The 12877-nt window shown below is 48.3% G+C and overlaps 1 protein-coding gene across 3 annotated transcripts in view; it reads left to right on the top strand.

The window, feature by feature from the left end:
• RILPL2 (Rab interacting lysosomal protein like 2) overlaps positions 1 to 10134 on the top strand; it is a 36557-nt gene extending 26423 nt beyond the window's left edge. For all 3 annotated transcript variants that reach the window (XM_058691437.1, XM_058691436.1, XM_058691435.1), the window contains 3 exons: positions 933 to 1084; positions 6540 to 6653; positions 9571 to 10134. In XM_058691437.1, coding sequence (XP_058547420.1) covers positions 933 to 1084; positions 6540 to 6653; positions 9571 to 9595 — 291 coding nt within the window. In that variant the 3' untranslated portion in view covers positions 9596 to 10134. The remainder of the gene's footprint in view (positions 1 to 932; positions 1085 to 6539; positions 6654 to 9570) is intronic.
• Positions 10135 to 12877: the final 2743 nt, after the last annotated feature.

The raw sequence follows: 12877 nt of genomic DNA, 5'->3' as shown, positions 1-12877 counted from the left end.
CAAGAGAAGAAGGGATGTCCTGTATCAACTGACGGAGCTCAAATTCACCCTCTTCCCCCCTTTCCTTCCATGTGGGCCCTCAGGCCCTCAGTGGATTGGATGATGCCCGCCCCGCCCCCCAGCTGCTTTACTCAGCTCATCAAACCAAATGCTAATATCTTCCAGAAACACCTTCACCGACACACCCAGAAATGTTTAACCAGCTTTCTGGGCATCCCTTAGCCTAGACAAGTAAAATTAGACACATGAAATTAGCCATCACATCCCCATTAATTAGTTAATTGATTTAAATTTTAAATATGAACTCCTGAATTCTCTTTTCATGTGAACTGTTACTGTCCATTCCTGTTATTACTCGTTTTGATACTCAAATTGTTCTCAGTCTGGCCAGGGGGAACTCCTTCAAACTGTCATTTTGACATTTTGTTCCCTTCCACAAGGAAACGTTCCAGGCTCATCTTATAGTTTTCCTGTTCCAACCCTGAAATCAGCCATTCTCCAAGGAGCCTTGGTTGTTTACTTGGAGAATGGTACTTAGAACTTTTGCTTCTTTACCATCAACCAAACACTTCCAACAGGCAGCGTCTCATCCGATAGGGTGCCTGGGAGTAACAAAACAGAATTTTCCTTTCTGGGGTGGACAGTCCATCTTTTTACTTTTTTTTAAGAAAATTTTTTTAATGTTTATTTTTTTTTTTTTTTTTTTTGAGAGAGAGAGAGAGTGCGAGCAGGGGAGGAGCAGAGAGAGAGGGAGACAGAATCTGAAGCTGGCTCCTGTCAGCACAGAGCCCGACGCGGGGCTCGAACCCACGGACCACGAGATCATGACCTGAGCTGAAGTCGGACGCTTCACCGACTGAGCCACCCAGGGACCCCAACCGTCCAAGTGCATGAGGGAAACTGTATAAGCAACCCGATATCTTTTCTTACAGGTAAACCTGGGACCAGACAAAATGGTGGTTGACCTGACAGATCCCAACCGGCCACGCTTCACTCTGCAGGAGCTAAGGGATGTGCTTCAGGAGCGCAACAAACTCAAGTCCCAGCTGCTGCTGGTGCAGGAAGAGCTGCAGTGCTATAAGAGGTGGGGCTCTGATGCCGTGGGGACCCCTGCACTGAAGGACCAGACCCCGTCTGGAATTCCGTGATGTGCTATGTGTTCGTTCTTGTGTTCGCTCGGCCGGTTTCTCAAAGACCTAGTATTCCTGGGGAATAGCAGTGAACAAAACAGAGAAAGTCCATGCTAGTCTAGGGGAAGACCAGCAATCAACAAGGAGATCTGAAATGCACACACAGGATAATGGCGACAAGTGGTCTAAAAAATGTAAAACAAGGTGACACGGGGCGCCTGGGTGGCTCGGTCGGTTAAGCATCTGACTCTTGATTTCGGCTCAGGTCATGATCTCACAGTTAGTGAGCTAGAGCCCCACTCTGCTCACAGCGCAGAGGCTGCTTAGGATTCTCTCTCTGCCCCTCTCCTGCTTCCTCGCTCTCTCTCAAAATCAATCAACGAACAAAACAAAACAAAACATCTTTCAAAACAAGGTGAGGGGCGCCTGGGTGGCTCAGTAACTTACGCATCCGACTTCGGCTCAGGTCACGATCTTCCAGTTTGTGAGTTCAAGCCCCGCGTCGGGCTCTGTGCTGGGAGCTCGGAGCCCGGAGCCTCCTTTAGATTCTGTGTCTCCCTCCCTCTCTACCCCTCCCCCACTCAGATTCTGTCTCTCAAAAATGAGTACACGTGAGAAAAAAAAAACCCAAGCAAACAAGGTGACATACGACAGCAAAGCAAAGTGCTAGGGAATGGAGGGATCCTGTTTTATATGGCGCGGTCAGCTCAGACCCCTCTGAGGTCAATGACAAGAAGTAGCCGACCATGTAAGGACTGGTAGGGCAAAAGTGGAGCAGAAGTGCTAAGACCCTGATGTGGGAACCAGCTTGACCAATAAGAGACCCCCCGTGGTGGAAGTTGTAACGTAGGTGGAGGTGTGCCACACCTGTGGGCCACAGGAAGGAGCTCTAGTTTTATTGTTAAGTGTAACGAGAAGTCATTGGGAAGTTTTAATCAAGGAAATGACAAGATCCAATTTACTGTTTTAAAAGATCAACACGAGGGGCACCTGGCTGGCTCATTCGGTAAAGCATGCAAGTCTTGATCTCGAGGTCATGAGTTCAAACCCCATGGTGCGTATAGAGCTTACATTTTTTAAAAAGTGTAGAATAAAATATCAACGTGGTAACTTGATAGCTGAACTACTTGTTTATGTCAGAAATGTCCTCGTTCCTCAGAAATACACACCGAAGTATTTAGGAATAAGGGGGTAAGGTGTCTCCAGCTTCCTCTCAAGTGGTTCAGAAAGAAGACAGATACGTGGATGGATGGGTAGATGGGTGAGCGGATGGGGATGGATGGATGGATAGGCAGGTAGGTAGATAGAGACATAGATGAACAATTGGGAGATTTGGATAAAGGGCATATAGGAAATCTTCATACTGATTTTACAATTTTTCTGTAAGTTTGAAATTATATAAAAATTAAAAGTTATGAAAGATCATAATAGGGGCACCTGGCTGGCTCAGTGGGTAGAACGTGTGACTCTTGATCTCAGGTTGTGAGTTCAGGTCCCATGTTGGATATGGAGATTACTTAAAAATAAAATCTAAAAAAAAAAAAAAAAAAAAGATCACAATAACACATGAAGGGAAAAGATTGTAGGACAAGCAAGAGAGGCAATAAGACGCTGTTAACATGCCAGGTTTGGACTTTGCTATATCCATCTGCATCCTGTTTCCCAAGATATTTTCTTTCATGCCGTCACTTCTAGAAAAGGGGGCTCTGTGGTCGAATAACTCTGAGAAACCGTTGAGTTGAACAACACAGGTTCTCTTAAAGGCAGAAGAGGGAAAGACAAAGAGAATGAAAAACTCAGCACCAGCTAATATTCATCGACGTATAAATATTATACGTGCCAGGACTCTGCTAGGTGTATTCGAAGCATCAGGTCCATTAGTATTCACAGCAGGGTGAGTTACGGTAATGTTACCCGCAAGGTGTTCTAAGGTCCAGGGAGGTCAATACCTGCCGAAGTCCCACGGCTCGTGGTGGCTACAGTAAGACATGACCTCAGACAGTGTGATTATCAGAGCCCGTGCTTTTAATTCTTGGCCACGTTTACAAGTAAGAACATAGGCTGATTCAAAACAAAGCAAAGTCCAAGTGATACCACTCTTTTGCTTTACCCCCCGCCCCATGGCATTACGTTTAAATTTGCTTAAGGTAGAATCATTAAGAGGTCAGCGGTACAGTAAAAAAAAAAAAAAAAAAAGTTGTAGCGAGCCACATCCAGAAGGCCCGAGTTCTGGCAACAGGAACTTAATTTTCTTCCTTCTGCTGAGGTTGGAACCGTGTTAATGGAAAGACCTGTCTTCATCTCATTTAAGAAGTCCTTCAGACACAGGTAGTTAGATGTGGGAATGGCTGAACGGCTGGTGCTGGAGCAGCTTGTTAACGAATAAAGAGACACACCTTATTTCCGGTTCCGAATTCCCAGAGAACGGTAGCTGTGCACGTCCCGTCTGGTATAGGCCAGTAGACAGCAGGACGCTGCTTACTCACGTGGGTCCTACATTCTGGAGAAACTGGCATGCCAGCTGAGGTGTTCTCCTAGCAACCGCATCAGTTTGGAGTTCCAAGCTCTAGTGGTTTGGTTTGGTTTGGTTTGGTTTTTAACTAGGCTTCACGCCCAATGCGGAGCCCAACGCGGGGCTCGAACTCATGACCGTGAGATCAAGACCTGAGCTGAGGTCGAGAGTCGGGCGCTTGACCCACTGAGCCACCCAGGCGCCCCTAATGATAGTTTTGAATTGAGGCAGTGGTGGGAGGCTTCCAAAGATGGCCACGATTTTTCCCATCCTGCATGCCTTTGGCAATGAGACTTTTCCAGCCTCTAGAGGTAGAGTCTGTTTCCCCTTTCCTTCAGTCTGGGCAGCCCAGTGACTTGCCTTGACCAGTGGAATGTAGTGGAAGTGATGCTGTGTGGCTTCTGCGGTGAGGGTGCTGGGAGACCTCGCAGCTTCCATTTTTATCCTTGTGGAATGCTCGAGACCATAGTTCTGTGAGGAAGCTCAAGGTAGTCCCACGGAGAGGTCACACAAAGGAGAAGTGAGGTGCCCCAGCTGTGTCTGGATGACCCATCAAGCCAACCATAAAAATGGAGTCATCGTAAGAAATCCTAAATCTTCCTTGTTTCCAATCACTGTGTTTTAGGGTGTTATGCACCAAGAGATGATGGAAGGGGGGATTTTATTAATAATAAATTAATAATGTATTAATATTAATACTAAAGTAAATATAGAAATAATAATGTCAAGTAATAAGAGCTCACTCTTTGCAAAGGACAGAGAAGGATGAATCCTGCTCTGTGACATTCATACCTAAAGAGGTGTCTTAGTCAGCTGGGTCGCCATAACAAAATACCATAGACCGGGTGGTTTATTTTTTTATTTTTTTATTTTTTTAAATTTTTTTTTTTTCAACGTTTTTTATTTATTTTTGGTACAGAGAGAGACAGAGCATGAACAGGGGAGGGGCAGAGAGAGAGGGAGACACAGAATCGGAAACAGGCTCCAGGCCCCAAGCCATCAGCCCAGAGCCTGACACGGGGCTCAAACTCACAGACTGCGAGATCGTGACCTGGCTGAAGTCGGACGCTTAACCGACTGCGCCACCCAGGCGCCCCAAGACCGGGTGGTTTAAACAGTAGGAATATTTTTCTCATAATTCTGGTGGGTAGAAGTCCAAGATCAGGGTGCCAATATGGTCAGTTCTGACTCTTCCTGGCTTCTTGCACATGGCAGAGAGAGCAAGCCCTCAGATGTCTCCTCTTACAAGGGCTCTGATCCAACCATGTCCCCCCTCCATGACCTCATCTAAACCTGGTTGTCTCCCAAAGGCCTCATCTCCAAATACCATTACACTGGGGCTTAGGGCTTCCATATGAATTCTGGGGGACACAATTCAATCTGTAGGGAGGAGGAAACACCACGCGCGCTTAAATTTGCCAGCAGGTGCCACAGCAAAATACTTAGGTGGATACAACGAGCTATGCCATTGAAATATTGCATTGTGGGGTGCCTGGGTGGCTCAGTCAGTTGAGTGTCTGTCTCTTGATTTTAGCTCAGGTCATGATCCCAGGGTTGTGGGATCAAGCCCTGCATTTGGCTGGAGCCTGCTTGAGATTCCGTCTCCCTCCCTCTGCCCCTCCCCTGCTTGCATGTACACACGTGCCCTCTCTCTCTCTAACATAAAAAAAGTTAAAAATTTGGGAGGTATCTGGGTGGCTCAGTCAGTTAAGCCTCTGACTCTTGACTTTGGCACAAGTCATAATCTCACAGTTCATGAGATTGAGCCGTGTCTGGCTCCGTGCTGACAGCGAGGAACCTGCTTGGGATTTCCTCTCTCTCTCTCTCTCTCTCTCTCTCTCTCTGTCTCTCTCTGTCTCTCTCTCTCCCTCTCCTCTCTCTCTTCCCCCCTCCCTCCTTTCTCTCTCTCAAAATAAATAAACTTAAAAAAATTAAAACTGAATTTTTTTTTGAAATATTGCATTGTGGTCAGGTTTCTTTTTGTTGCAAGTGACAGAAATCCAATTCAAACTAGCTTAAGTACAAAAGAGAATTTACTGACCCACAGAGTTGGAAACGATCTTGGGATTGCCTTCAGAAATAAAGAAAAAACTGCAGTTAAGGCCTCAGGGTTGGAGCCAGGGACTTGGTGCCTCTTTCTCTCCTCCTTACTTCTCTTTGTTTGTTGGCCTCATTATCTTGTGTTGTAGACACACCTGCTAGGAATCTTAGGCAACATGGCTGCTGGCTATCCCAGTTGACCAAGTGAGAGAGAACAGCTTTCTTCCAGCTTCTGTACATCAGGTCCAGGGAAATACTCTGGTCCTCTTTGAGTCAACCGACCTCAATATCTTATCAGTCAATATCAATTTAGCTCTTGTTACCATTTGACTTACTATATATTTTTTACTTTATTTATTTATTTATTTATTTATTGACTCCTTCCTTCCCCAGTGGAAAAATACGAATTGCATGATAGGAGATAATTTTGTCTGTTTTGTTCACTGCTACAGTGCTTTGGCACAGGATGTGGCTTAATAAATATTTGTTGAGTGAATGTCAGGTGCTGTGTAATATCTCACTTAGTCACTCAATCCTAGATGGCAGTTACTCTTATTATTCTCACTTTATTGATTAGAAAATCAAGGCTTCAGTTACAGAATTGATATGTGGTCATATTCCTAGAGACTGGAGAAAGTTGAAGTGCTAGCCAATGCAGTTGGACAAGAGAAAGAAAGAAGAGGATCGGCATCGGAAACATGGGAGGAAGAGTCTCATGATTGGAAGCAGAATCTCTCTGACTCTAGCTTTCAGTTATTACTAATATAATAATTATTATTAAGACCCTTCACTTTCAGAGCTTCAGCGACAGAAGGTCTGCCATAAAACAACCCATTTATTTGGCCCCTTTTCCCCAGTGGTCTGATTCCACCAAGAGAAGGCTCAGGAGGACGAAGAGAAAAAGATACCCTTGTCACCAGGCCCAGCGATGCCAGAAGTAACAAGGAGGAGAAGACCATCATAAGGAAGTTGTAAGTTACCCTGCTGCCCCACTGCCACCGAATCATTGCCAAAGGAAGGAGTGGGGGCCCGAGGAGGCTGGCCAGCTACCCAGGGTGGAGAGGTCCTGCTGTCCTGTTGGTGGTACTGCAGCTGATAGGAAAATTCAGAGAAGTATTACAATATCTGTTAGACAGCAGTCTAAGCACTTAACATACATTAATTCATTGACTTTTCACAGTGACCTTAGGAGGTAGGAGCTGTCATTATCCCCATTCTGCACGTGGTAAAATAGATACAGAGAGATACGGTAATTTGCCTGAAGTCACACAGATAGTAAACGGCGAAGTCAGGATTTGAACCCAAGGAAGTTCAGATTCTATCTACACTGCTGCCTCCCTATGATATAATAATACTACAAATAATACTTATTAGGGTGTAAGGGGGGCTCACGGGGTGCCTGGATGGCTTAGTTGATAGAGCGTGCAACTCTTGATCTTGGGGATGTGAGTTCGAGCCCCACGTTGAGTGCAGAGTTTACTTAAAAAAAGGAGGGTGGCCTGATTCATTACTTCTCTTACTTCCAACTTTGGAGGACCCTGTGTCTCCCAGCATCGGGCCACATAATGTAGTTTCCTTTGAATACTCCCCTCATGTTTATGCTCCCTTGTTAATCCGTCATTTCTCCGGGTGCTAAGCCTCAAAGCATAGTGTGTGTGGTACTTGTTTAAAATTCAGATTCTCAGAAATCAAGTCTAGGATGAAGCCCAGAAGTCTGGATTTCTGAGAAATCCCCTAGGCAGCTCTGATGTGGAGAACCCTTGAACCACACCTCGAGAGGTGCCTTCTCGGTCACCAGGTGCCGGTACAACGAGGCACGGCTTTCTCCCACCCCTCCATGAAGCAAACAGCCCGTTTGCCTTGGCTGTCCTGGGAATGTCTGGCCTGGAGACAGTTACCCGCCCCCGATCTCTTGGACAGAAACTGAGAAACAGCCTCAGTCAGGGATCTCAAACTTAAATGCCTATGGGGGCCAGGCACTTAATGTTGATGAGTGATGGGGGGGGGGGGGGGGGGACATTTGCCAGGGTCCTGGCAAGAAACAAATTGCACACGTTAAAGGGGTGACTGAAAAGATTTAAAGAAGGGACATCTTACAGACATGAGCGGGGTTACACTTTGGGGAGTCCTGGAAGGCTTTCATGAGGAGGTGACATTCAAACTGGGCCCTGAAAGACCATGAAGACCGAGAGAAAAGCATTCTTGGCAGAGGGAACAGCATGCATAAAGGCAAGGCAGGAGGTGAATGGAGGGGAGGCTGGAGATTAGTGGTGGTGGTGGCGGGGGAGGGGGGGGATGGCGAGGGTCCCACTAAGGAGTTTGAATTTCACTCTGAGAACTTCGCTAAGACATGGAGGGTTTTAAGCAGGGGGGCAACGGGACCACATTTACCTGTAAAACTCATCTGGCTGCCTGATGGAGGAGGTGTGGGGGCAGAGTCAAAGCAGGGCCTAGGGGTGTGTTTCTTTCCCAGGGAAGCCTCTCCTGAGGCGAAGAGCATCTCCATTCCACACTAGGTGTCATTTTGAAGGTGTTTTTTTAGCACTTTTATTGTCTGGACAGCCCATGTAGATAAGGCTTCCGGGGGGCATAAACTGCTGGTTTCTTTGTGCCTCTTCTAGGAGAGTTCTTTGGGCCCCTTAGAGAGTTTGAGCCTGAGATGGGCAAAAAAAAAAAAAAAAAGAAAAAAAAGCCAGCCTGAGGTCATATGTCTAATGAGCACGAGGCCACAATTTCGTGGTCAGACCAGCTCATTGAATGAACGAACGAACGAATGAATGACTTTCTGAGGAAGTAGGTCATGCTAAGAAGGACATTTGTCTTTATCCTGAGAACAATGGGGAGCCATGGAAAGGTTTCAGCTGCAGAATGACTTAGCTCTGTATAGTGACACGGTCACTCTGGCTGCCGCGTGAGTGTGTTCTAGGGGGTGGCGGGAAGGCTGTTGGACTGGGGGGTGGCAGTGGAGGAGATGAGAAGTGTTGGGATTAGGAACATATTTGGGGCATGATGACTAACATGTAGCAGATGGGGGGGAGGAGCTGAGAACAACTCCCAGGTTCCCGGGCGTGAATGACGAGGCGGGGGATGGTGTCACTTCCTGAGACTGGGTACCGGTGGGGGTGGGCAGTGCGTCCAGGTTCAGGGGAGAGTGACTGAGCCCTAACGCCTGAACCCGAACACGTGTCCAGGGCCTGTCCCAGCCATCGCTAGCAGAGCGGCTCACAGTCCTCAAGGGGTTTATCTTTGACAAGAAGCACGAGGCTGCATTCCTGTCACTGCCTTTCCAACCCACCAGCCAGCTCTGGGTCTCTCTCATAGCTGAGCCTAGCAAGCGCTGAGACTGAGCGTTGCACTCAACCCCCAGACAGCATGCTTCCTTTTCAAAGCTTTGCATATGAGGGGGGAGACACTGAATGCTTGGTATTCGTGTCTCGGGGGGTATCTCTGTGTTTCATCTGAGAATTTACATGCCCATCTTTATTCATTGCAAAGATCCGTCTTATAATTGGAGGTCGCGCGCATGTTTCCTCCACGATAAACCTCCTGAAATTGAAAAAGGTGTCGGACACCATCTTTCGGCACAGCACAGGGGTTGAGTGGGCTCTGGGTCCTCCAACTCCTGGTTCCACAACTTACCGTGTGACCTTGGGCCTGTTACTGAACCTTGCAGGGCCTCGCTGTGCTAATCTATAAGATGGGGACATTGAAGGTACGTAGCTCATCAAGCTGTTTTGAGTGTGAAGTGAGCTGACGGAAGGAAAGCCCTAGACAGTGTCTGCCCCTAGTGAGTCCGTGACCCACAAGAGCCTCTTACAGATCCTTCGGGGATCTGCACCCCTCGTCTCATTCTCCGTGTGCCCTTGACCCCTCCCTCTCTTCACACAGGTTCTTTTTCCGATCAGGGAAGTAGACACAGCTCTAAGGCCACGACTAAGGCAGAGGGTCTCGGACTCAACAAGGCAACGCGCCAAGACTCCCAGACACATCTCTCGGTGCCACGTATATGCACCGTCCTCGCTCATTTGTTTCCCCTGAAAGCCACCAAGGAGGAAGGAGGGGAGGCGCTCTCATGATCACTGTCTGCCAGGCTGCAGGACTGGACACCCCTGGGCGCTTGGCCTGGGCAAGACAGGAGAAGGAAAGCAAAACAAGACCTAATTCCTGCTCCATTCAGCCTCGCTGTGTGTGTGGGGGGGGGGGGGGGGGGAGGCTCCAGCGTGCGCATGCGCCTTCCACTTGTCTGGTCCCGCAGGTGACCCTCGTCTCTACCGTGTGGTAGCAGCAAAAATGCATGAGCCCACAGGGAGAGGGGAGGAGAGAACGCAGGAAAAAATGGTAATGACATTCCGGTGATTTCATGGATATGTAGTGAATATTCGATTTTGCTTCACGTGACTTTACATGATTTTACATGATTTTGTATCAAAGTAAAACGACTTTTATACTTTCTTGGAGTGTTTTAGAGTGGTCTTATGTGAGGGGCTTTAACCGTTCAGACCCTCACGTGCCAGATCTGTAAATTGTATGTATGTACATATGCATATTGCAGATGGTGGTATATATACGGTGCAGATATATTGCGGTGACTCTGACACACCAGCATTTTGTGTGTCGCTATGAGAGAAAAAGAATGCCGCAAATTATTATTTTTTGACAAAAGTTCCCAAGACAACCAAAGCATCTCGAGAAAGAACAAAGCTGGAGGTATCACCGTCCCAGATTTCAAGATACACCACCAAGCTGCAGTAGTCCAAACAGTATGGTGCCGGCACAAAAAAACAGACACACAGATCAATAGAATGGAATAGCCCAGAAATAAGCCCACACTTATATTGATCTGGGATCAACTCATCTATGACAAAGGAGGCAAGAATACACAGTGGGAAAAGACAGTCTCTTCAACAAATGCTGCTGGGAAAACTGAACAAATCGTAACATTAAGATGCTATTGATTTCAAGGCTCATCCTGATTTCAAAGATGTTAAAACGTGAGGGGAAAATGCACGTAGGATTCGGTGAAATACAGTCCAGAGAACAGGGAAGCTAATGAGCCTGCTGGACGTCCCCTGTGAGCCTGGCGTCCTGGTAAGGAACCCTGCCTTGCTGAATGTTTTGCCTGCTGAATGGATTACCTCGTTTACTCCTGTAACGACCCGGGGAGGTGGGGACCGGCACTAACCCCCCCCCCCCCCCCCCCCCCCCCCGGTTTACAGATTTGGAAAGTGAAACTCCAAAAGGTGAAAGTACCTTCCGCGAGGCCACGTCGCTAGGAAGTGGCTGCCCCAGATGCAGGTGAAGGCCTGATTCTAAGGCCTAGGTTCCTATCTGCAAAGTGAAACATACTCTGCCTCTCCAAGCAGCACTAATGCGAACGATGAATGCGCATCTCGCCTGCACCGTTTTGAGGACCTCATGCGCGCTGCCTCACCGCACCCCTGTGGGATGGGTATTGTCATTCCCGTGGGCCACCCAAGGTTACAGCACCCTAGGGCTGAGGGGCTCGTCCGGGGCCCCAGCTCACAAGTGGTGGAAGTCGGACCTGAACCCAGATACAAACTCCACAACCCAGACTCCGCCCACTCTGCCTCCTGAGAAACGCTGGCCACGCTGAGTCCCGTCCAGAATGCTATCTCGGCAGAGCCTTCCTTCCATCAGGGGCTCCTGACGGCTACCCCCAGATTTGCTGCAGTCCTCACTGGGTGCTGTTGTCTTGAGGGAGGGAGGGGAAAGGTTTCTGCACCTTGGAGGGGAGAACCAGCTGGGGAAACAAATATGCATCCTGCCATCCATCTGCACCCCACGCAGAGGCTGTGCGGAGACCACACCCAGGGGCGGCGAGGTCACAAAGCAGAGTGTGTGTGTGGCGGGGGGGGGGGGGGGGAGGGGGGGGCAGGGCTGTGTCTTTTGCAGGACTGTGGAGCAGGCTCCACTCCTGGGAATGACATTTAAAGTCCATCCTCCGAGGCACCAGCCTTACATCCTGAGTCCCAGCAATGGCAGCCAACTCCCCTACACCTGACTCATTCCTGCCTTGGTTTCCCGATCTCCCGGCTGCAGGATGACCATAAAGTCTAGAAGCAGACAGATCATTGTGTGCTGCTGTCAGTAAAGCCTACTTAAACGGATCACCTGCATTTTCAGACTTGGGGGTCCCCCTGTATCAATGCTTAGCTGCCCCTTTCTCCCTCTCGGGGATAGATAAGGCAAGAAAACCCACTCAGAAAGAAATGTCGGAGAGCCTGAGTGGCTCAGTTAAGCATCCAACTTCGGCTCAGGTGACAGTCTCATGGTTTGTGAGTTCAAGCCCTGGGTTGGACACGCTGCTGTCAGCGCAGAGCCCTCTTCGGATCCTGTCTCCCTCTCTCTCTGCCCCTCCCCCCCAAAATAAATGAACATTTAAAAAAAGAAAGAGAAAAAGGAATGTCAAGTTAAAACAGCCTTCGGGGAGCCTGGGTGGCTCAGTCAGTTAAGCATCTGACTTCACATGATCTTGTGGTTTGTGAGTTCGAGCCCCGCATTGGGCTCTGTGCTGTCAGTGCAGAGTCCACTTCGGATCCTCTGTTCCCCTCTCTCTCCCCTCATCCCCTGCTAGAGCGCTCTCTCAAAAATAAACATTAAAAAAAAAAAGGTGACAGTTAAAAGAGTGCTCAGATATTACCAGCTCTTGAAATCAGACACTGGGGTGTGGGAGTTCCAGAAGGTAAGTCCTGGGAGCATTTCTCTTGGAGCTGGGGCCTGGTGCGACCACAGGAAACAGCTACAGTTGCTCCCACACTGCGGGCTTTCTTCAACAAACCCAGCACAGGGAGGAACAGGCTGAAAAGTTGGGGTTTCACAAGGCACAAGAAGCGGTCACTGTAGCGATCATCTTTAAAAAAGAAATATGACCAGAGGGGCACCTGGGTGGCTCAGTCGGCTGAGCATCTGACTCTCGATTTCGGCTCGGGTCATGATCTCAGTGTGTGAATTTGAGCCCTGCATCGGGCTCTGTGCTGACATCGTGGAGCCTGTTTAGGATTCTCTCTCTCTGCTTCCCCCCCCCCCCCCACCTGTGCTCTCTCAATAAACTTAAAAAATATTTTTAAAAAACAAATCAATACAGCAACTATCAGAGAGCAGAGGCTCTTCACCATCAGTTCTGGGCGCTCGTTAACAGCAAATGGTAGAAACAACGCCAAGTTTTAATCCGAAC

This window comes from Neofelis nebulosa, chromosome 11 (assembly GCF_028018385.1).
Source record: "Neofelis nebulosa isolate mNeoNeb1 chromosome 11, mNeoNeb1.pri, whole genome shotgun sequence".
Taxonomy (NCBI): Eukaryota; Metazoa; Chordata; class Mammalia; order Carnivora; family Felidae; genus Neofelis; species Neofelis nebulosa.
Note: the sequence above shows the minus strand (reverse complement) of the source record. Positions and strands in the feature narration are given on the sequence as shown.